This window comes from Cetorhinus maximus, chromosome 13 (assembly GCF_964194155.1).
Source record: "Cetorhinus maximus chromosome 13, sCetMax3.hap1.1, whole genome shotgun sequence".
Lineage (NCBI taxonomy): Eukaryota > Metazoa > Chordata > Chondrichthyes > Lamniformes > Cetorhinidae > Cetorhinus > Cetorhinus maximus.
This window is the reverse complement of record NC_135891.1, coordinates 22,416,004-22,439,157: the sequence shown is the minus strand read 5'-3', so window position 1 is coordinate 22,439,157 and position 23,154 is coordinate 22,416,004. Positions and strand designations below refer to the sequence as shown.

Here is a 23,154-nt window from a genome sequence, read left to right as displayed (position 1 = left end):
ATTTCTGATCACTGCAGCGTGTAACTTTTTTCAGGACTTGTGTTGTCCAGGATTTTTAAATTTTTAGCTTTCCCCTGCCAGGTCTGCTGACTCTGAATACTCTTGAGTATTGAAACTGGACTTCATGGGATTCAGTGGAGTCTTCTGCGCAGCGAGAAATTTAATTTCTGCCTTCAGCTTCCAAGTGTTTCTTTGGAGCTTTTCTATGGCAATTTCCTTCTGTGCCTTTGCTTTTTGAGCTTTTTTTTCAGGTCATAATGCTGCTTGGATTTTTCCTTCAATTTTCTACGGCTGGGATTTTCCGTGCCCGCTGGCGTCGGGTTTGCTCGGTGGCGTGAGCAGACGATATGGCGAGAAGGCCAAAAATCGGTTTCACAACGTCGTGAAACCAATTTGCAATCGTCCTCTCCGCCCTCCGAATGTGGGCTGCGTTTCTCGCCATCAGACGTCAGGAACCTCATACATGTGCGTATCATTATAAGCCCAGCCTGCCGGAATCGTCCCCTCTACTGGATCGTCTGCCCAAACTCACGTGTTTTACAACAGCATATAAAAGGCGCGCACTTGGTGGACTGCACTTTGAGGGGAACTCGGAGGTGAGTACACTGTAACGTTGTGGAGCGCTCGCTGGGTCACCTATTGGACTTCAGTTTGAGGTGTGTTCAGCAGGGTGAGGCAAGGGCTGCCCTGCAGTTAAAAGGTAGCACACAAGCACATGCAGGGTGGGCGAGGGTTGCGGCCATGCATTAGGCAAACCTTGTATAAAGTGACAATTCCTCTGCAGCTGAGACAGTTCAGACACAGCCACGTTAATATGATTGGAGTCGGGGATCTAGCTTCTCTGCCCTCTCAAGCAACGCAAAGGCATCAAAGTACCACCAAGCGCACCAGAGCTTTTCACCCCTCAAGCACAGACGTTTTAGTGCAGTGCAGAACATTTGGATGACTGGACACGTTGTACAATCTCCTTGCTAAAGATGGCCATTTAGCAGTCACTGGCGGAGGCGCTCACAGCCCCTTGCAATGTTATCATCCCAGTTTGGACGGGTATCCAGGAGATAAAACAGCGAGAGTTCAGGAGATAAAACAGCAAGAATTCGGGAGATAAAACAGCGCGAGATCGGGAGATAAAACAACGCGAGTGGAGAGAGTCAGGAGATTGAAAACAGCGCGAGTACAGAAACGTAAATTTCTAAACAAGGACAGGGAAAGAAAGAATTTATAGGCACAGGAGAGGGAGCTGATTTGTGAGTAAGGGAAAAGAATTTCTACTTTCTACTAATCTCCAGTTTATAGTTAATACTACAAGAGTAAGGTTAAAGTAAGTAAAAGTAACTGAGGTTTAAGCAAAAAAGTGATGTCAAAGGTTTACGGTTAAGGTATGGCAGCACAGCTCAGCCAAGCGGAATACCCGCCCTGTGGCATGTGGGGAGACGTGGACACTTCTTGTGACCCTGACCAGCCCGTGTGCAGGAAGTGTCACCGGCTGCACAAACTTGAGCTCTGCGTTTCAGAGCTTGAACAGTGGCTGGAGTCACTGAGGTACATCCGTGAGGCAGAGAACTACGTGGGTAGCACATTCAGAGAGGCGGGCACACTGCAAGTTAGGGGCAAGCAGGCAGATAGGGAATGGGTGACTGCCAACCACTCCAAGAGAAACAGGAAGGTATTGCAGGAGTCACCAGAGGTCCCACTCACTAACTGGTTTTCCATTCTGGATATCAGTGAGGGCAATGGATCCTTGGAGGATTGCAGCAAGAGCCAATGCCCGTGGTACCACAGGTGGCCCAGCTGTACAGGAGGGGTGGCCCAGCTGTACAGGAGGGGAGGAAGAAGAGCAGAAGAGCTGTATTGATCGGGGATTCTTTATTTAGGGGAGCAGACAGGCTTTTCTGTAACCGTCAGTGTGACTCCAGGATGGTTTGTTGTCTCCGTGGTGCTAGGGTCAAGAATGGAACTGGGCCAGATAGACTGGAACCAAAGGATGGTGGGAAAAACATTAACTGAACGATGGGCTACCTTCAAAGAGGAGATGGTTTGGGCACAGTCAAGCTATATTCCCTCAAAAAGGAAGGGTAGGACAAACAAATCTAGAGCTCCCTGGATGACAAAGGAGATAATTAAGTTAGAAGAAAAGTTAAGAAGAAAAAGTGCGCTTATGTCAGGTAACAAATACAATTGATAACCAAGCTGAATACAGAAGGTTCAGAAGGGATGCGAAAAAGCAAATACAAGAAGCAAAGAGGGATTATGAAAAAAGACTGGCAGCTAACACAAAAGGAAATCCCAAAGTATTCTATAAGCGCATCAATAGTAAAAAGGTTGCAAAAGGAGGAGAATGGCCGATTAGGGACCAAAAAGGGGATTTACACATAGAGGCAAGAGGCATTGCTGAGGTGTTAAATAAATACTTTGCATCTGTCTTCACCTCTGCGGTAGATGCTGCCCAGGCCATGGTGACAGAGGAGGAAACTCAGTCACTCGAAGGATTTAAAATTGATGATGAAGAGGTATTGGATAAGCTGTCGGTACTCAAATCGTGTCTAACTAACTTGCTAAAACATCGGGACCTGATGAGATGCACCCAAGAATATTGAAGGAAGTGAGAGTGGAAATTGCAGAGGCACTGGCAATAATCTTTCAATGTTCCCTGGATTCGGGGGAGGTACTGAAGGATTGGGGAGTTGCAAACATTACGCCCTTGTTCAAAAAAAGTTGTATAGATCTGTCCTGCAATTACAGACCAATCAGTTTAACTTCGGTGGTGGGGAAACTTCTGGACGCAATTATTCAGAATAGAATTAGTAGTCACATGGAAAAATGTGGATTGATTTGGAAGAGTCAGCATGGATTTGTTAAAGGAAAATCGTGTCTAACTAATTTGCTGGAGTTCTTTGAAGAGATAACAGAGATGGTTGATGAGGGAAAGGCTGTTGATGTGGTGTATACGGACTTCCAAAAGGCTTTCAATACAGTGCCACACAACAGACTTATGAGGAAAGTTATAGGTCATGGAATAAAAGGGACAGTAGCATCATGGATACAAAATTGGCTGAGGGGTAGGAAACAGAGAGTAATGATTAATGGGTATTTTTTGGGCTGAAAGAAGGTTTGCAGTGGAGTTCCCCAGGGGTCGGTATTGGGGCCCTTGCTTTTCCTGATCTTGGTGGGCAGGGGACAATTTCAAAGTTTGCAGAAAACACAAATTTGGGAGAATTGTAAACTGTAAGGAGGACAGTGTAGAACTTCAAAAGGACATTGACACATTGGCGGAGTGGGCAAATAAGTGGCAGATGAAGTTCAATGCGGAGAAGTGTGAGGTGATACATTTTGGTTCAAAGAACATGAAGAGACAGTATAAAATCAAGGATACTATTCTAAAGGGTGTGCAGGAGCATTAAAGGTGGCAGGACAGGTCGAGGGAGCTGTTTCTAAAGCATGCAGTATTCTCAGCTTCATTAATTTGTGCATAGAATATAAGAGCAGGGAGGTTATGATGAACTTATATAAGACACTGGTTAGATCTCAGCTGGAGTATTGTGTACAGTTCTGGGTGCCACACTATAGGAAGAATGTGAACGCACTGGAGAGAGTGCAGAAGAGGTTTACGAGAATGGTTCCAGGGATGAGAGTCTTTGGTTATGAGGAAAGATTGGAGAAGTTGAGACTGTTTTCCTTGGAGAGGAGAAGGCTAAGAGGATACTTGATAGAAGTTTTCCAAATCATGAAAGGAATGGACAGAGTAGATAGGGAGAAACTGCTCCCACTTATAAACTGATCAAGAACCAGAGAGCACAGTTTTAAGGCATTTTGCAAAAGAAGCAAATGCAAGGTAAGAAAAATCTTTTTCACACAGTGAGTAGTTAGGGGTTTGGATTACACTGCCCGGAAGTGTGGTCGAGGCAGGTTCAATTGAGGCATTCAAGAGGGCATTGGATGATTGTTTAAATAAAAACAATGTGCAGGGTTACGTGGAAAAGGCAGGAGATTGGCAGTAAGTTTAAAATGCTCAGGGAGCTGGTGCAGACACGATGGGATGAATGACCTCCTGCTACATTAACGATTCTGTGATCCCCATGGTTCAAGCTAACATTGCAATCTTGCAGCGCAGGTTAGGAGAATGCCTGAGCTGAGAGCACAGCATGCAGTCCAATGGGCAAAACTCTGCCAATTGGTCAGGCGGAGTGGGGCGGAGGTGGGTGCGGTTTCAGGCAGCCATCCAAGTGGTGACCAGCAATCTCCAGGATGCACTAAGGGGCATTCAGACTTAACCAAGATGAGTTTTTAGTACACCCATGCTAACCCACACGTCTCTCTCTTTCATTCTGCAGGAGGAGTACATCAGGATCATGGAGCTTGGTGACCTAGCTGTATGCCTCATGGCGTACAGAGAGCGAAGAAGACGGAGAAGAGAGTGACTGAGGCGCCTGGCTGTGCAGAGTGAGGAGTAGCACCCTCTGGAAGAAGGGGCGGCTGAGGCCCCCTCACATGCTACCCAAATGCCACAGTGATCCATCGCTGGTCAGCGCTTAGCTAGACCCAGGGTTTATAGACACACCTTTCATTCCTGCAGATGACCGAGAACCAGTATCACCGAAGACTGCGCATGTCTAGGGAACTGGTCGGTCAGATCTACCAGCTACTGCAGGACTTGGCGCCAAGGGGACATGAAGAGCATCCACTGCCAGTGGCCGTACAAGTGACCACAGTGCTCAATTTCTATGCCAGTGGGTCCTTTCAGGGCTCCACAGGTGACCTATGTGGGATAACACAAGCCTCCACCTGCAAATGCATCCATGAGGTCACGGATGCCATCTTCACAAGGGCACACAACTTTGTGCATTTCGTCCAGGACCAGAACAGCCAGGATGCAAGAGCGATCAATCAGATTTTCGCAGAGCTCTGGTTCCCACAGATGCCCCTGACTGCACTCGTGTGGCGTTCGGATCTCCATCACAACAAGGGGTCAACTGTATCAACCTCAAGGGGTTTAATTCGCTGAATGTGCAGCTGGTGCGCGACCACCAGGAACACATCCTGCAGGTCTGCGCACGGTTTCCAGGGAGTGTGCACAACTCTTACATCTTCAGTCAGTCACAGGTCCTTGAAGTCTTCCAGGGTCCACAGAGGCTGCAGGGTTGGCTCCTAGGGGACAAGGGCCACCCGCAGAGGACGTGGCTGATGACACCCATGCAGCGGCCTCAGACTGCAGCAGAGCAAAGGTATAATGAGGCTCATGCTGCAACTCGCAACTTGTTAGAGCAGACCATCAGGATGCTGAAAATGAGGTTCCGGAGCCTGGACCGGTCTGGTGGAGCCCAGCAATACAGTCCACAGAGGGTGTCACGCATCGTCGTCACCTGCTGCGCCTTTTACAACCCTGGCACTCCAACGGGGAGAGGAGCTGGCTGAGGAGCGGATGCACGAGCTGGAGGTCTCTGATGAGGAGGACACCGATGGCGATGAGGGTGAGGAGGTGTTTGAAGGCGACAGTGATGGGGATGAGGCCCTTGCACTGGCCAGACAAGGCCAGCGCACTCAGGAGACCCTCTTAGCTACAAGATTTGTGGAGCATAGTGACTAAATGCAGTGAGGAGACATCATAGATCCTTACATTGCATCTGTGAACGTTTGTCTCCAGTCTGACTTATGACAGTGCACGTACCCTCTGTGAGAATAGTTCTGTCATGGAGACACAGTGGCGGCCCTAATAGATGCTCAATTGCAGGAGGATGATGACAACATGCAGTGAGGTTACTCCGTAGATCCTCATGTAGCCTCTGAGACTATCTGACTCCTGTCTGTCTGAGGGAAGCTCGCTTGTGCTCTATGATCAGGGTCATATCATAGAGACGCAGCCATGAAACTTTAAAAGCATCTGATCCTTTGTCCACCTTCAGCTTCTGATCCATTCCGGAGCACAACGTCAGTGGTCTCAGATGCTGAAGAGATGGGGGCCAGCCCCGCCTTATAGGTGCTGAGAGCACACAGAGAATGAAGGTACTCTGAACACAACATTCTGGCAGCAATGACGAGCACCGTCAAGATGCAGGCATCAGTAATATTTCCAGTGAGTGTGAGGCCGGACCATCACTTTGGTCTGAAGGCTGCACAAAGCACAAGGAAACGGGCCTGGACTGAGACACCTGCCTTTACCTTGTGCAAAAAGGTTTCACTTCTGAGTGACAAGAACACTGCTCATCAGAACAGGGAGCCATAGACAGGGAGACATTCTTGGGAGTTTATTGACAATAGTGAACGCATAAGTGATTAACACCCGTGCCCAAACTGTGCAGCGACATCTTAACTTCCCTAACCCTGCCACTATGTCTTGGTGCTCGCCAGACATCCACAGCGGAGGTGGAAGCAGCCTGCTGACTGCCAAGCCCTGTCTAAGATGATCATGGCGGGCGTCCTCTGGAGGGCTCTGGCCTGCTTTTGGGGTCCTGCTGTGTGACAGTGGCACCCTCCTCTGCCTGTGGAGCTGGAGCTGCCAATGTTACAGGAAGAGGGGATTTGGATGGGCCAGACACTCCCAGAGTCACCTGGATGGATGGCCCCGGGGGCTACACCTGCTGAGTCTTCTCCCTATGAATGCCCAAGGGCCCCTGGCTGACTCCATGAGGAGAAGGGGTAGCTGGAGTGAGATTGAACTGCCCTGCACCCCTCTCGTGTACACACCGTTGGAGGCCAACTATGGCATCAATGATGGAGTTGAGCCCGCGCAGCAGTGCAGGAGCGATGTCCTGGACCAAGGTCTCCATGGTGGCTGTCATCTACCAGTGTTGACCTCGGTGCGTTGCCATGCCGGCACCATCACCTCAGCCCAAAGGCGGACAGACTCCTCCATCGTGCCTTGCAATCTGAGGAGTGCAGCAGACATCCCTTCCTGATGTTCCCAAGTTTGCCTTTGCAGTTCCAGCAACTGTATCATGATCGAGTCCAGCGGCTCGGCATCTGCCTCGGACTCTGCAAATCTCTGGCCTCCAGCTGTCCTCTGAGTGTCGGACACCCGGGAAGTCCCTGCCACCACCTGCTGTGAATCAGACAGTGCTATGTGCTCATCTGATAGTGATCCTGAGGCTACTCTGAAGCTAGGTCCCGCCAAGGTGTGTGTCTCTGCGCTGGTGGAGGGTGTGGGTGAGCGCTGTGACGGGACTTCAAGGAGGATGCCTCCAGATTCCTCTTCAGAGGTTTCTTCGGCGCTTGACTGGAGGCCCTGGGTTGTGGACTCGCTTGGCAGTTTCCCAGATGTGCCAGTGGTAGTAAGGGGTGGTAGTGCATGGCAGTGGCCTGTGAAACAAGACACATCACTCACAGCATGGTTGTCTGATGAGTGTTGCACTGCTGGATCCTCACTTGGTAGAGCAGCGTCGACCTCACCATCAGCACAGAAACGCCCTGATTGTCGCCAGCCAGCTGAATGACTCTGTTTTCAAGGTGAGGACCTTGATTTCAGGCGTTCCTCCACCGGTCTGTGACCTCTCCCTCTTGTGTGCCAGCTTGTCCTGCGTGAATAGAGATGGAGAAAGTGTAAGCAGGACACCTGCCAGGCCAGATGATAAGTATGCCAGGCTTGCTGGTGGCCCTATGGATGGGATGAGGACAATGAAGGTGTGTGAGAGAGTGAATGGTGATGTCCCTTTAACTGGCAGTGAGTGAGGGCCCTGTGCATGTGTGATGGGTTTGTGAGTGTATGAGTAGAGTTGATGAGAAGAGTGACTTACTCAGGTGGAACGGAAAAGCTCATTTATCCTCTTGCGGCACCGGGTGGCTGTCCTCTTTTGAAGGGTGTCAGTGCTGAACATCGCTGCCATCACCTCCCAAGCCTGGTTGGTCATGCCGCTGCCCATCCTGCAGCCAGATCGGAGGTAGAGGACATCCAGGCAGGCCTCCACAGCGTCCAAAAGGCTTTCAAGCGATACATCATTAAACCTGGGGACTGCAGTCTTTTTGCCTTTTCTGGACATCTTCCCTGCAGTAGTCCTGGGCTGAAAGCACTGAGAGGTGTGCACACGGCTAGACTTTAAGTATAGCACCTGGCATGATGAAGCGGTGAGGTGATGGCATGACGAGCGATTGAGAGCTCGCCTGCCATGGAAACGGCACGTTTCCCAGGAATGCATAATTAATGTGGCGGGTTTGGGACGATACGATTGCAGCCGGTGGGTAAAACATCGTTTCACCTGCCCGCTACCCGCACTTAGTGCAAACCTGGGACGATTCTGACCTAGGAGTTCAATTTTCTTTTGCAGCCTCTGTGAGATTTTAAGTTGTTCCATTTGCTGCCACCATGTTGTAAGGTGTTGGGCATAGTTTGGTAGACCTTATTAAGGTATTCTTAGTCTAAGGTAATTCAACAGTAAATATTTATTAACTACTAGAAAGGATATACATAGGTGCAGTAAAGGTCCCAGCTAGGTGCTGTCTCCATGCTTGCTTATACATTCGGCTCTGTCCAACACTACACTGACCCCTAAGTGTGGGTCATGTGTTCTCTTACATCACTGTGTGGGCAGTACCGTACTCAGTCCTACATTAACCTTTAATGTGCCAGATCCTTATACTATATGCCCCATCCGGTCTTCAGTTTCACTTACTTCAAATTGACATGATTGCATAACCTCAGCCAACACTTTTGACAGGTACCATTTGTCCTCTTGGTTGATATGGAAGATCCCATGGCGCTATTTCAAAAAGCGCAGTGGAATTCTCCTACTGTCCTGGCCAATGTTTATCTCACACGTAATATCATTTAAGAAAAGCAAGTAATCCTTATCTCATTGCTGCTTGCAAGGCCCTGCTGTGCACTAGTTGGCTGCCATATTTGCTTATATTATAACAGTGACTGTATTTTAAAAGTGAAGGCAGTGAAATGCTTTGGGAGATCGGGTTCAGAAAGGTGGCACAGACATGCATGTTCTCCTTTAATGGCCCACGTCTGCAATGTACATTCATATTATTAATAGTCAATATAACATCATACAAATTACCCACAACTTGAAAATAATGGGATATGCAGCAACAGGACAAACATGGATTTGAATACTAAGCTCACCATGCTTCTGTCAAATCTGAAAAGAAATTTTTGAATTGCTTCACTTAATTATTTACACACCAAAGGTAAATTTAGGCCCGTATTTACTTTGGATCTGTTTATGTAGGTTTCCATGGGCACACCGGCACATAATCACATCATTCTCAAGTTAAATCAGGTAACTTCAGCAATCATACACTCAAAGGGAGCAATCACAAATTGGTGGCAGAGTTTTGAGCACAGAATCAACGAATTCATTCTAAGAATACAGAAAGTTAGACGTTTCAGCAACATAAGACCTGTTTAATGTGAGTTGTGTTTTTTTTGTTTCTTTTTGCAGCTTACCAATAGTTCAGGTCCAGCGAATGAAGCTGTAACAAGTTCTCAAAACATCATCTCGGAAACTGTGTCCACGTCATTTGTAAGTTACTCAATGCTGCATAAGATCATTTTTTAAGATTTCTAGATTGTTATTTCTTGCTTGGGGCTAGAACTGTCTTTCGTAGCCTGACCGTCTCCTGTAAGCTGTGTATATTTTATTTGTTTTTCAGGTTGACAGTGGCAGTGGAGCTACAAATGTAACAGGCTCCCAGTCTGTTACTTCGGAAACCATATCTACATCAACCACTACTCATATCACTAAGGTAACACAGTTGATGACAGGCCATTTGTGTTGAGAATGTGCCCAAAGCTATGCAAATGCAACTATTAGTTAAATTGGATAGCCGTTTAAAGATAGCACTTTACTTTTGGCAAGAAATATTGAACTAAAAGTTATGACCTTGAGTTTCATTTTTAATCTTGCTTTATCAGCTAAGGAGATTCACATTCCTTCCCTGATATTATATTCTGAAAGTCTTGTTCCTCCCAACCAAATATTTGACTCGTTGGAAGACCAGCAGAGGTAACCGTATAGTAGTAGAGTTTACTCTATGGTACAGTACTTGGAGAATTGGACCATTGATGCCTGTCAACCTGGAAAACTCATAAAATCACATGAATGAGCTTGGAGAAAGTTCAGGAACAGCCAGGAATATAGGCCTACAACCAGGGCCCTGCCAACTAGTGAGCAACAAAGTTAAATTCATTTTTTATATAAAAATGGGTTTCCAAGATTTTTAGTGTTTCAGGGACCACATTTGCAGTCAAACCTGTTTTCTGTGTCCTGGCTTATGACCTGAAAAACAAGTAATTGGACTGAGAAAATAAATTGAGCTTATTGTATCCCAGGCTGCAGGGATAACCAATGTTTCATCTTCTGCAGTGAAAACTAAAATGTGGATTTTGTGTCGTTGTGGATTTAGAACATTTCATTGTCAATAAAGGATTTTTGCTATACTGCTTTCTGTTGATCTCTGTGTCTCCTTAAGGATCATGAGGGCATAGGAAATTATCTTCTGAGTATTCTCTTTTGTTCATTCGTGGGATGCGGGTGCCGCTGGCTGGACCAGCATTTATTGCCCATCCCTAATTACCCGTGAGAACTGAGTAGCTTGCTAGGCCATTTCAGAGGGCATTTAAAAGTCAACCACATTACTTGTGGGTCTGGAGTCACATGTAAGCCAGACCAGGTAAGGTGACAGATCTCCTTCCCTAAAAGACATTAGTGAACCAGATGGGTTTTTACAACAATGGACAATGGCTTCGTGGTCATCATTAGACTTTCAATTCCAGTTTTTTTTTAATGAATTCAAATTCCACCATCTGCCGTGGTGGGATTCGAACCCGGGACCCCAGAGCATTACCCTGGGTCTGAGTAAAGAATCTCAAGATTTCCAATCTGTTCTCGTAGTTCATATTATTTAAGTTGGTTGAATTGCTTTTATTGCTGGATACCCTTGTTTTAGTACCAGGCAGGTAAAATTGTACATAATTTCGTGCCAGTGCCTTTTTACAAACTAACCTCTGATTTAGACTTCAATCCTCTCACCATACCTCCCAAGACCTGAATAGTTTTCGGTACTGTTGCCTCACATTGTATTGTTGATATGCATGAGTAAGACAGTAATGCTACCCCACAAATGCAGCTTTTGCACTAGTCCATTTATTTTCTAGTCCCACTTTTTAAAAAATTCTCTTTAGCGTCATGACTGCATTTGTCTATATTAAATGCCTCAGTATTTGATTACCCTCTTCCTTATTTTAACCATAGCAGCTAAATTGTGCACAGCAAGGTCTTGCACAAACAGTAATTAGATACGTGACCAGTTCATTTATTTTTGGTTTTGTTAGTTAAGGAATAAATTTTGGCCAGGACACCAGGCAATCTGCTCTGCTGTTTGAAACAAGGCTCGACCCATGGGCCACACTGAACGGACATCCCAACACTGGAACCTGCCTGTCATCCCTCATCGCACATGCTCCTGGAGGCAGCTTCTTAACTTGCCACCAACAGAAACATTTGACGTCCCCCCACGGCCGCTTCTGGGTTCCAGATCCAGAATTGAGGTCAATGTCTGTATCGCAGCCCAGCCAGGAATATTCAACCCAGTGGGTCCATGTCTTATGCTTACAAACTTCTATGCTGATACTCTGCACACATCCCTGCTCCATCAAATGTCTGTACCAGCCCATACTTTATATCGTAACACCTGGTTTCTACATTGTTGAACCTCCAAAGCAGAGTTTTTATGCAATGCAGTTCACCAATTGGTTATGCAACCACCATCTGCTACTTCCATAGCTGGGTTAGCATTTCCTAGTAGGGCATTATAGCCATCATAGAAAAGTTAATGACAGAGACTGGATATATGTGACAGCCACTTCAACCAATGTGTACCACTGAATAAATGAGCTTGTTGCAAATCTATATTCCAGTCTTTTTATTGTGCAAGAAATAAAATGGCCAATTTTAACTCTGCTCACCCAGTGGAATTAGGTAGTTATGTTACATAAGCAAATTGGTAACCAGATTGTGCACAGCAAAACAAGGTCCCACTGACAGCAAATTAATTGAAGAACTCAACGATCAACTTTAGAGTATTGGTTCAGGAAGAAATATTGCCCAGGGAACCAAGATAAATTTGTTTTCTTCGAGTATTTGGATTCATGGATTTTTTGCATTGACCTGAACCATTGGACCAGACAGATGGGGCCTCATTCACCATCTCATCCAAAAAAAATGACAGTTCTGACAATGCAGCACCCCCACAGCAATGCAGTGAAATGTCAGCCTGGTTTATCTGCTCAGGACCTGGTGTGGAGCTTGAACCCACAAACCTCTGACCTGGAGGCAAGAGGGCTCCCACTGAGACAAATTGATATAAATTAATGGTCAACAATAAAGTAGTCCATGTAGATTTTGTCATACTAAGGCTAATACAATAATTGAATTTTAGTCAAGACCAAGGAGAAAAATTGTCACAACAGTTGAAATGATGTGTGGCTGGAATGAGGTGTATTTTTTCTTGTTCTTTTTTGACATGGAATTCAGTGTCAAATAATTATTTGATGTAATTTCTCTGGTCCTGTTATTTCAATCAGCTGGGTGTCCAACATGTATGGAAACCAACTGCCATTTTTGAGAGTCAGCACACTGTTGCTGAGAAACCCATGCAGCTAGATCTTATTTGCCCAATACAGGGTGCATGCAGTACCCCCGAAGGATAGTACGCAGAGCTAAGGTTTAGGCTGGAAGAGCAGATTTTTCTTCTGAGCTTACAATTGATACTAACAATTGGGACTTATTATGTTTTCAGTCAGTGAAAGGAGGATTTTCAGAAACAAGGATTGAGAAAAGAATCATCATCACAGGAGATGCCGATGTTGACCAAGACCAGGTACTAAACCTTTTGCATCACTGAACGTGTACAGTCATTCTGTTAATTCATTTTTGCAAAAAAAAATGTGATCCTGAATAAAAGGAAGGAGCTCCTGATTACATGTTTACTGTATTGACCAGAAACTGAATGGGACTAGCCATATAATTAACATGGCTACAAGAGCAGGTCAGAGGCTAGGAATCCTGAGACGAGTAACTCACCGCCTGACTCCCCAAAGCCTGCCCACCATCTACAAGGCACAAGTCATGAGTGTGATGGAATACTCTCCACTTGCCTGGATGAGTGCAGCTCCCACAACACTCAAAAAGCTCGACACCGTCCAGGACAAAGCAGCCCGCTTGATTGGCATCACATCCACAAACATTCACTCCCTCCACCACCGACACACAGTAGCAGCAGTGTGTACCATCTACAAGATGCACTGCAGGAATTCACCAAGGCTCCTTAGACAGCACCTTCCAAACCCACCACCACTACCACCTAGAAGGTCAAGGGCAACAGATAGATGGGAACACCACCACCTGAAAGTTGCCCTCCAAGTCACTCAGCATCCTGACTTGGAAATATATCACCGTTCCTTCACTGCTGCTGGGCCAAAATCCTTCCTAACAGCACTGTGGATGTACCTACCCCACATGAACTTCAGTGGTTCAAGAAGGCAGCGAAGCCCACATCCTGTGAATTAATTTTTTAAAAATATTTTCTATAACCATCAATGGGGGGAGCAAATGTATATAGCTACTACGGTTAATGGGGAAATAAGGAACATATATACGATTTCTCTGCAAAGGCCAGTGAGAAGAAATCATTATGAATGGGATTATTATATAAATTTATGAATTTATTTATTATGTTACTATATATAGTAGCAATATATAAAGGGCGGATCATTTAGGACTGAGATGAGGAGAAATTTCTTCACTCAGAAGGTTGTGAAGCTTTGGAATTCTGTACCTCAGAGAGCTGAGGATGTTCCATCATTGAGTATATTCAAGACTAAGATCAATAGATTTTTGATCTCTGAGAATTGAGGGATATGGGGAGTGGGCAGGCAAGTGGAGTTGATCTAGAAGATCAGCCATGATCATATTGAATGGCAAAGCAGGCTCAAGGAGCCCAATGGTCTATTCCTGTTTCTATTTATTTGTGTTCTTCTGTTCTTCTTTGACGATTAAACACTTGTGCGGACTGTGATTTAAGCAATTGATTTCCCAATATAAGCTTGCATTCACTGGGAGCAGTAAATCATAAAATTAATCTCCTAGTGACCAGTGCAATTTTTACTCCAGTATTCTGGGTAAATGGTGTAAATATGAAAAATTTGAGCCACACATGCAACAAGTGAAGTTGTTGGGTTTCATGATTAATATTAATTTTCCAGCTCTAAAGACTATTTTAACTCCAGCTGGCAGTCATATGAGTTGCGCTAGATTGGGGGGAAAGGATCTTAACCTTGGCAGCATGAGGCCCAGGCTTCAAATGCATAAACCCTCTCACCCCCCCCACTGGACGAAGCCAGCAGGCAGCAGCAGCAGCTGACTTGTGGGTGGGAATAGATTATGCAGTAGCAGGAGGCTGCTGTCAGGGATTAAAGCAATAGTCTCTAGCTCCCAGCTATATGCTGGGAAGGGGTTCATGCAGCCCTCATGGTTGGCATCCCAAAACCTCATCCCTGTGGCTTACCCTTTTGCTGACAGTTGTTACTTTGATGCTGCCTGACTGCCCCCTTCCGTTTGAAATTCCATTCCTACACGTCTCAGTCAGCCAGCTATTGACATGCAGATGTGATCTGAGTGCACTGAGTGGCAACTCTGTTGGGTTTTTGAAGGTAGGGTTTGGCGGTCACCTTGATCCCTGCTTACCCAGATTTCCAGTTCGGGTTAATATCAAGGGTAATGTGTATTCTTAAGAAGAATTTTAAAGTAAGATTATGAGATATCATCTATCTGACCATGTACTTTTTATAGCTGATGGCACTAGGAAATCATTACAACATCACTGTGTTACTATAATTCCTTTCTCATTAGCTAGCAACGTACGTTTTCAATACAATCTATAAACCAAATCTAGGTGCCTCAAATGATTGTACTGTGTATTCTAGGCTCTGGCTCTTGCAATTAAGGAAGTAAAACAGCAGCATCCCGACATGCTCGTGACAAAAGCAGTGGTTTATAAAGAATCAGAGCCTGAAACAGAGCAAAATGCAAAGGAATCAAAGGTACAGCATAGTATATGATTGATCATTGTTATTATCAATGGGATCAGCATTTTGTTTAATCACTTCTCCATTTATCTCTTGCAAATTACTTGGTCTTAGTAGCGTAAAACATTTGTGACACAGAATGTTGTACTATGCTTTTAAGGGATAGCAGGATGCCATCACTAGAAGGGAAGTGTGTCATGTAATCCAGTCTCCATTTCTCTTTGGCCTGTGAGCAGAACACAGCACACACACAGCTCTACTGCAGATGTCTTCAAGCTTTTTACCTTTGCATGAATGTTCTCATATGCCTAGTCTCAATAAATGAACTCACAACGTGTTTACCCAATCTCTTATGAGTGATTGGTGCCCTTATATCATTATAAAAACACAACACAAAAGGTGGCTATATTCAGCCCATCATGTTATTCTTGGCTTAAAAAAGAGCTATCCGTGCACCCTATCCCACTTTCCAGCTCTTGGTCCGTAGTCCTGTAGATTACAGCACTTATAAAACACGCTTGGCTATGCATTTTATGTAATGAAATACAATTTTTGCCTTTATCACCCTTTCAGATAGTGAGTTCCAGATCCCCACTACCTTCTGGGTGAAAGAATGACTCCTCAACTCCCTTTTAATCCTTCTCCCTGCTGCTCATTGACCTCTTTGCTAATGGAAATAGGTCCTTCCTGTTCTAGGTTATATCTAGGCCACACATAATTTTAAACATCACAATTAAATCTCTCCTCTGTCTTCTCTGTTCTGAAGAAAACAACCCCAACCTACCCAATCTTTCCTCATAATAAAAATTCTCTATTTCTGACAATGTCCTCGTACCCTTTCCAGTATCCTTCCTGTAATGCGATGACCAGAACTGTACCCTAGCTGTGGCCTTAGTGTTTTATACAGTTCTAGCATAACTTCCCTGTTTTTAATATCCCATATGACTTCTTAACCACCTTGTCTATCTGTCCTGCCACCTTCAGGGATTTGCGGACATGGACTCCAAGATCCCTCTGTTCCTCCACACTTCTCAGAATCCTACCATTTATTGAGTATCCCCTTGCCTTGGTGATCCTTCCCAAATGTATTACTTCACACTTATCCAGATTGAGTTCCAGTTACCACATCCCTGCCTAGCAGCCTCTTTCAGTTAACACAATTGGCATTGCTCTGAACTACTTTCATTAGTTGTTTCCTTATAGAAAATTGGTTAAACTTCTCTCAGCTTTGTCTGCCTCAGGTGGAGTTAAGGTAACCTGAAAGCTTAAAGTTTCCTGGTTATGACCTGAGCAAAAGTCACCTAAACTGTCAGTTCACAGTTAATTGCATGCCTTGAATTAACAAAAGGACTGCATTTAACGCTCCCTCGCCGATGGGTTTGAAAGCCGGGGAGGGGTGGGGGCTGCTCATTAAGTCCAGTAGACGTTCTGCCTGTCATCCACCTGTCAACTGCTATACCTTCCACAGTTCCACAGTGGTTGCGTTGGGTGTCCTGCCCACCAGTGGGCCACTTGAGGCCCTTAATTGCCCACGTAAGGGCCTCATCCTGCCACTGCAAGGATATAACTGGCGATGGGAGAAGCCCACACCAAGTGGTCAACGCGGCAGGTTTCCCTGGCTGGTGTTGGGCAGAGAGAGGGTACCTCCTTAATGGGCCTTCTGGGTCCATCAGAGGTCCCCCCCTCCCCCAACCAAGATTTCTCCCCCAGTGGCCTCTCAATCCCCAGCCCCCCCCCGACCCCAACAGGGCCTGCCAGCTTGACACCCAGCAAGGCCCCCAAACAGTTACCCAAAAGCTGATCCAACACCGCATGCCTCTGTCAAGAAGCGCTGCAGAACTGTGCACTCTGATTGGCCAGCAACTCTCTGAGGCAGGGCTTCTTGCCTCCAGCAGGATGGCAGTCCCGCCTCCAGCCTGGCTGCAGGGTAGCCAGTGTTCCCCTCGGGGGGCTCTCATTCAATGTTTTTGTGGTGGGGAATCTGGCACCTCGTTTAATTCAGCCCATAGCTTCCAAAAATTACTTCAATTCAATGCCATGGGTTTTATTTACCATTTTATGAGTTCCCACACAATAGATATGGGTGTGTGGATACCTGTTGCCCTTGGCTCAGTTAAAATTAAGCATGTTTATCATTAGCTAAGGCATATAGAAAAATTGATTACTTAACATTATGAAATGTATTTAATTTTTATAACTGGAACTTTGCACTCTATGTAAATAAACAGGAAATATTGGAGGAATATATGACCTATTTATAAACCAAAGTATATATTCTAATACTGTATAAATAAGTCACTGGTGTACTGTGTACAATTTTATTCATCCCCTTTTCAAAAGGATGCTTTTGAGTGACTTCAGCAAAGAACAACAAAAATGGGTGAGGCACTAAGGGCTGTACATGAAGAAATGAGATGAACATTCTTGAACTTTTTTATTCTGGGGGAAAAAAGACACTTGAGAGGGGGGATGTAACTTGTGTTTCTAAAATCCTAAAAAGCATAAATAACCTAGATGTAAACAAGTTATTTAACTAAAGAAAGACTGCAATCGTAGAACTTGAAGTGGTTCCGAGAAGAAAATCAAGTAAAGTGAGACTAGTAAACAAATAATGTCTTCCCTGCGGTCTATTCCTCACTATTAGAATTTGTTTAATCTGAAACATTTGTTAAGTGTGCAAAAGAATGCCCTGTGCCACTTAATTGGTGAATTCATTATTAGAAATTCATTTCTAGAGTAAAATTTGCAAAACTCTTAAAGTCAGCATTTTACTGACTGAAATGAGGCTGCTAACAATTTTTTTTCATTGCATTCAATTTTACTTTGCCATCTGTGGTATATGTGGCCAGATTTAAATCCTGAATTTCATTGTGGGTCATAGAACTGCTTTTCAAATCCAACAGTGAATCAGAAGCCACATTTATCAATATTCATCTATCAGATGAGCAATATTTTGATATACTTATTAAAGGGTTAATTGATCCCCTTCCAACTTCACTGCATCAACTCTAGCCATGGAACTGAGGTTTTAGAAAGTATTTCAAAACTACTCTAATTATCTACAAAAGAGTGAATAGGTGTTCAGTACTTCACTCCATCACATGATACATCCATTGGACGGAATTTAGGTCCTCTCCCTGGATGAGTTCGGGGAGGGGGCATGTGATTGGACAGGAGGGTGTGGGGTGGAGATCCCACCATTCTCCCACCTCCCTTTATTTGCGGGAAGCCATCCCACCTGAGGCTGGGGCTCATATGTGGCCGGTTAAGGATCACATAAGAGCCTCATCTCACCAGGACAGGGGATTTGCCATTTGGGGAGTCTGCCCAGCAAACCTTGGCATGTTTGCCAGCATCCTACCAGGGGGATCCCTTGTTCTGTGTCCACTCAAGGGCCCAGCATCGGGAAATGTCAGTCCCGCAGGAAGCTCTTCCCTACCCTTGCTTCTGGCCCTCCCTATCCCTTTTCCTCGCTGGTGAGCCTCACCCTGCCGACACACACCTCTATCTAGGGATTCATGGCCAAACCCTTCTGCAGGCCCCTTTGCAGTAGCGTCAGTGGCCACCAGTCCTAATATTGGAGTGCTGCTGGCCCCTGAGTAGCCAACAACTGTCGGGATTCTCACCCTGCCAAGGGCTTAATTGAATGGGAGGCCTGACCCTGCCCAGGTAGGCACCTGATTGGAATGTAATAGCGTCAGGCCTTCTAAAGAAATGCGATGCAGGATTCCCACTGGTGGGCAAGACCTCCGTCGCCCTCGTTAAATCCCGGCCATAAACTTTTTTTAAATTGGAGGCAAAAGCTGTAACTAAGTATATTAGCATCAGTTTTCCATTGTATCCTTCTGTTCATTAAATCATTTACACACGTCCACATAAAAGATGGATATTAAAAAACATTGGCAGGTAAAATCAAGGAAAAACCAGAGATGTTTTATCAATACGTTAAGAGCAAGAGGATAATTAAGGAAAGGGTTAGGCCTATGAGAGATGTACAAAGTAACTTATGTGTAAATGCAGAAGATGTGGGCAGGGTTCTTAATGAGTACTTTGTCTCTGTCTTCACAAAGGAGAGGGATGATGCAGACACTCTGGTTAAAGAGGAGGATTGTGAAATATTAGATACAAGAAGCAGAATGAGAGTGAAGTACTCGAGGGCCTGACATCGTTGAAGGCGGATAAGTCACCCTGGCCAATGAATTGTATCCCAGGCTACTAAAGAAAGCTAGAGAAGAAATAGCGGAAGCTCTGAGGATCATTTTCCAATCCTCCCTAGATATAGGCTAGGTACCAGAGGATTGGAGGCTGCGAACATAGTAACATTATTCACAAAGGGTGTGAAGGATAGGCCAAATAATTATAGGCTGATCAGTCTGACTTCAGTGGTGGGCAAATTATTAGAATCAATTCTGAGTGACAGGATAAACTGTCGCCTAGAAAGGAACGGATTAATCAGGGATCGTCAGCATGGTTTTGTTAGGGAAAGGTCATGTCTTACTAATTTGATCGAATTTTTTGAGAAAGTAACGAGGACGATTGATGAGGCTAGTGCAGTGGATGCTGGCTACATGGATTTCAGTAAGGGATTTGACAAGGTCCCACATGGCAGACTGGTCAGAAAAGTAAAAGCCCGTGGAATACAGGGGAAGGTGGTGAGTTGGATCCAAAATTGTCTCAGCGACAGGAAACAAAGGGTAATGGTCGGTGGTGATAAACAAAAATACTGGAAAAACTCAGCAGGTCTGACAACATCTGTGGAGAGAGAAACCGAGTTAATGTTTCAAGTCCATATAACCCTTCTTCAGAGGTAATGGTCGATGGATGTTTTTGCGAATGGAAAGCGGTTTGCAGTAGCTTCCATAGAGCTGTGTTGGGTCGCTCACTGTTTGTCATCTATATATTAATGATTTGAACTTGAATGTGGGTGGCATGATTGGGAAATTTGCAGATGACACAAAAATGGGCCATGTAGTTGATTGTGCAGAGAATAGCTGTTGACTCAGAATGATATCAATGGTTTTGTTGGGTTGGTAGAAAACTGACAAATGGAATTCAATCTGGAGAATGCATTTTGGGAGAGCAAACAAAGCTAGGGAATACATAATAAACAGGAGGATATTGAGAGGGATAGAAGAAGTGAGAGACCTTGGAGTGCACGTCCACAGGTCCCTGAAGGTGGCAGGACAGTAAAGAAAGCATATTGAATGCTTACCTTTATTGGATGAGGTATAGAATACAAAAGCAGGGATGTAATGCTGTAAACACTGGTTAGGCCACAGCTGCAATTTTGTGTACAGTTATGGTCACCACATTACAGGAAGGACATAATTGCTCTGGAGATAGTACAGAGGAGATTTACAAGAATGTTGCCAGGGTTTGAAAATTGCAGCTATGAGGAAAGATTGGATAGGCTAGGGTTGTTTTCCTTAGAACAGAGGACACTGAGGGGTGACTTAATTGGGGTGTACAAGATTGAGGGGGCTAGATAGGGTAGACAGGAGGACCTGTTTCCCCTAGTGGAGAGATCAATTACTAGGGGCCACAGATTTAAATGGGGATTGGTAGAAGGATTAGAGGGGACGTGAGGGTTGTGGGTGTCTAGAATTCACTGCCTGCTTTGGTGGTGGAGGCAGAAACCCTCAACTCATTTGAAAGGTATCTGGATCTGCAGCTAAAGTGCTGTAACCCGCAAGGCTATGGACCAGGTGCTGGAAGGTGGGATTAGAATGGGCGGCTAGTTTTTTTCTCGGCTGGTGCAAACAGGTTTGAGCTGACTGGCCTCTTTCTGTGCCATAACTTTTCTATGGTTCTATTTGGCACCTTTTAGTTTGGAGATGGTCTCTTTCAAGGACTCACTTTAGAAGTGTTGTGTTGACTCTCCTAATACTGTTAGTGCATAAATAAACTGCAAGTTATGGTACTGAATCCTAATGACCAGGGTAGTTCCATCCATGCACAATCCCTAATTTGTGCTGAGTTGACTGAGCTTAGCTATAACAATGATGGGAAGAGATAGTTAGCCTGACTGTCAAGTACTCTGGCTGAGGAGAGGAAAGATCATCCAATTTTAATCATTATCCAGTCACTTTGGGTGGTAAAATTCAATGTCCCTGGAACTGTACACTAGCCCATGTTATCACCTCAAAGGGGCTGAGGGGGTGGGGGGTGGAGAGTAGCATGCTATAGAATAAGCTTTCTTTAAATAAAAACCCTTTTTTCTTTCCTTCAGGAGTAATAATGTGGAAGCGAAACTCCTCAAAGCACCATGAATAAAAGAATGGAATCACACTGTTGCTTTCATCAACACAGACTTTCTCTGCCTTGTTATTTCACACCGAAGAACCGGGAAAGAATATCAATATTAATGTAAAAATATACTCCTGCTGTGCAAAAAACATTTCAGTTCCAACCGCCACCAAGAAAATAAAACATTTGCAGCTACAGAAAACGCATGTTTTGAGGGGAAGAAGAAAAACTAGAAACTCTAACCATCATTCCAAAGTATATGAGCTTTTTCCAGCAACCAGAATCCCACAAGGGAGTACCTTCAATGGAGATGGAAGAGAAATCTTACAACTAATGTTTAATAATACTTGCTTATGCGATGGATGTCAATTTAATTTCCTTTCCTTTTGATCTGCTAAAGACGGTCAGCAACTATCATACAAGTTATCCTATGGAAATGAATGGCACATGTTGGTTCCCAATTTGAATATGCATTAATTTATACTGAAGTATGCTTATCTGGTAATATAAAGATTGGATCTATTTCTCCTCTGAAGTTTGTATTATTCAAATGGTAACCTGGTATTAGTTTTTAACTGACACTTGGTTTGACAGCAGTTCGTGTTTTTGTAAAATAAAACAAAACCTTAATTATTTGAAAATGAATAATTTTAGGCAAATGAGGTTTCACAGATGTCTTAATCAAAAGATAATGGATAGAAGTTTGTTAGCACACAACTAGCTGTTACAGGTGATGTCTATAGGAAGATACTCAAAATAGTGGTTCAGTAAAATACTTAGCAATGGTTCACAAAGGACAGAATTTTTCATTCGAAATAATTTCTTCAGTATTCCAAGGCACCATGAGCGACCTGGGATCTATTCTCATAGCTTGTCCTGAATCCTTAAAAGAATTGTTGCAGTAAAATTAACTTGTTTGTTGATAGTAAAGCCAGCAAAGGAATATTAGACATGCTGATTATACAAATGAGCCGCTTTACCTACCTAGCATGACAAAGGACATCATTTATACAGAACTCAAGGTTAGTACTGAAGCACTTTGAGTTTTGCCAATTGAATTACATGTTGTTGCATATGATGTCAAATGCCATGTGCATGCTTAGATGATGCAATGGGCAGCTGAGAGAAGCAGAAGATTTGCACACTTGGCATTTAATCAGATGTAGTTCGTTTGTTTACCATTGCTAAATATATTTTTGATAGGATTGTTTTAGTGACTTACCCAATATTTTAAACTGAACATGAGTGATTAAGTATTTGAGAATATTTACAATTGTATCAACAGCTGACATAAATCTGTGTGCATGAGTGCATTAAAACACCTTAATACAGATATGAAATGCTCCATAATGGCTTTTCTCCCCCTACAGCTCTATGGTATGTGTTCATTGTATCCTTTTACCTTCATAGTGAAATAAATGTGCCAGATGCATCTCCTGTGCCCATTCCTTTGTTATATATTCAAAAGGATACAAAGTATAAAGAGATTTTGCTCCACTGGACACCAAAGCTGCTGTTGGACTGTTGGACGATTGTTGCACTGCATTTTAGAATCAGTAGGTTAGAATATCTCTACCTTTCTCAAAACCCAGGGCACGGAAATATTACTGAGATGCTCATGTGCAAACGCCCTAAAGGGATAATTTTCAGAGTTTGCATGGCCAGTGGAGAGACTTGCCTGTTTGGCCACACATTGCGGAATTATATGTGTGCTGCTCATTATTTTAATTCTGCACCACTATAATTTCTTGATATGGTAAGGCTCCCTACTGGTAGAACAATATCAGAATATTACTGTTTAATGGACTTACCTGAAATTCCTCTCTCTGCGTAGTCCCCTCCAAGTCACTCACCATCCTGACTTGGAAATATATCGCCATTCCTTC

The 23,154-nt window shown here is 44.4% G+C and overlaps 1 protein-coding gene across 15 annotated transcripts in view; it reads left to right on the top strand.

Annotated features, from left to right (window-relative positions):
- Positions 1 to 22,700, top strand: part of LOC144688485 (band 4.1-like protein 1) — a 289,382-nt gene extending 266,682 nt beyond the window's left edge. For all 15 annotated transcript variants that reach the window (XM_078555104.1, XM_078555102.1, XM_078555094.1 and 12 more), the window contains 5 exons: positions 9,378 to 9,458; positions 9,589 to 9,681; positions 12,736 to 12,816; positions 14,921 to 15,037; positions 21,252 to 22,700. In XM_078555104.1, coding sequence (XP_078411230.1) covers positions 9,378 to 9,458; positions 9,589 to 9,681; positions 12,736 to 12,816; positions 14,921 to 15,037; positions 21,252 to 21,257 — 378 coding nt within the window. In that variant the 3' untranslated portion in view covers positions 21,258 to 22,700. The remainder of the gene's footprint in view (positions 1 to 9,377; positions 9,459 to 9,588; positions 9,682 to 12,735; positions 12,817 to 14,920; positions 15,038 to 21,251) is intronic.
- The last annotated feature ends 454 nt before the right edge of the window (positions 22,701 to 23,154 follow it).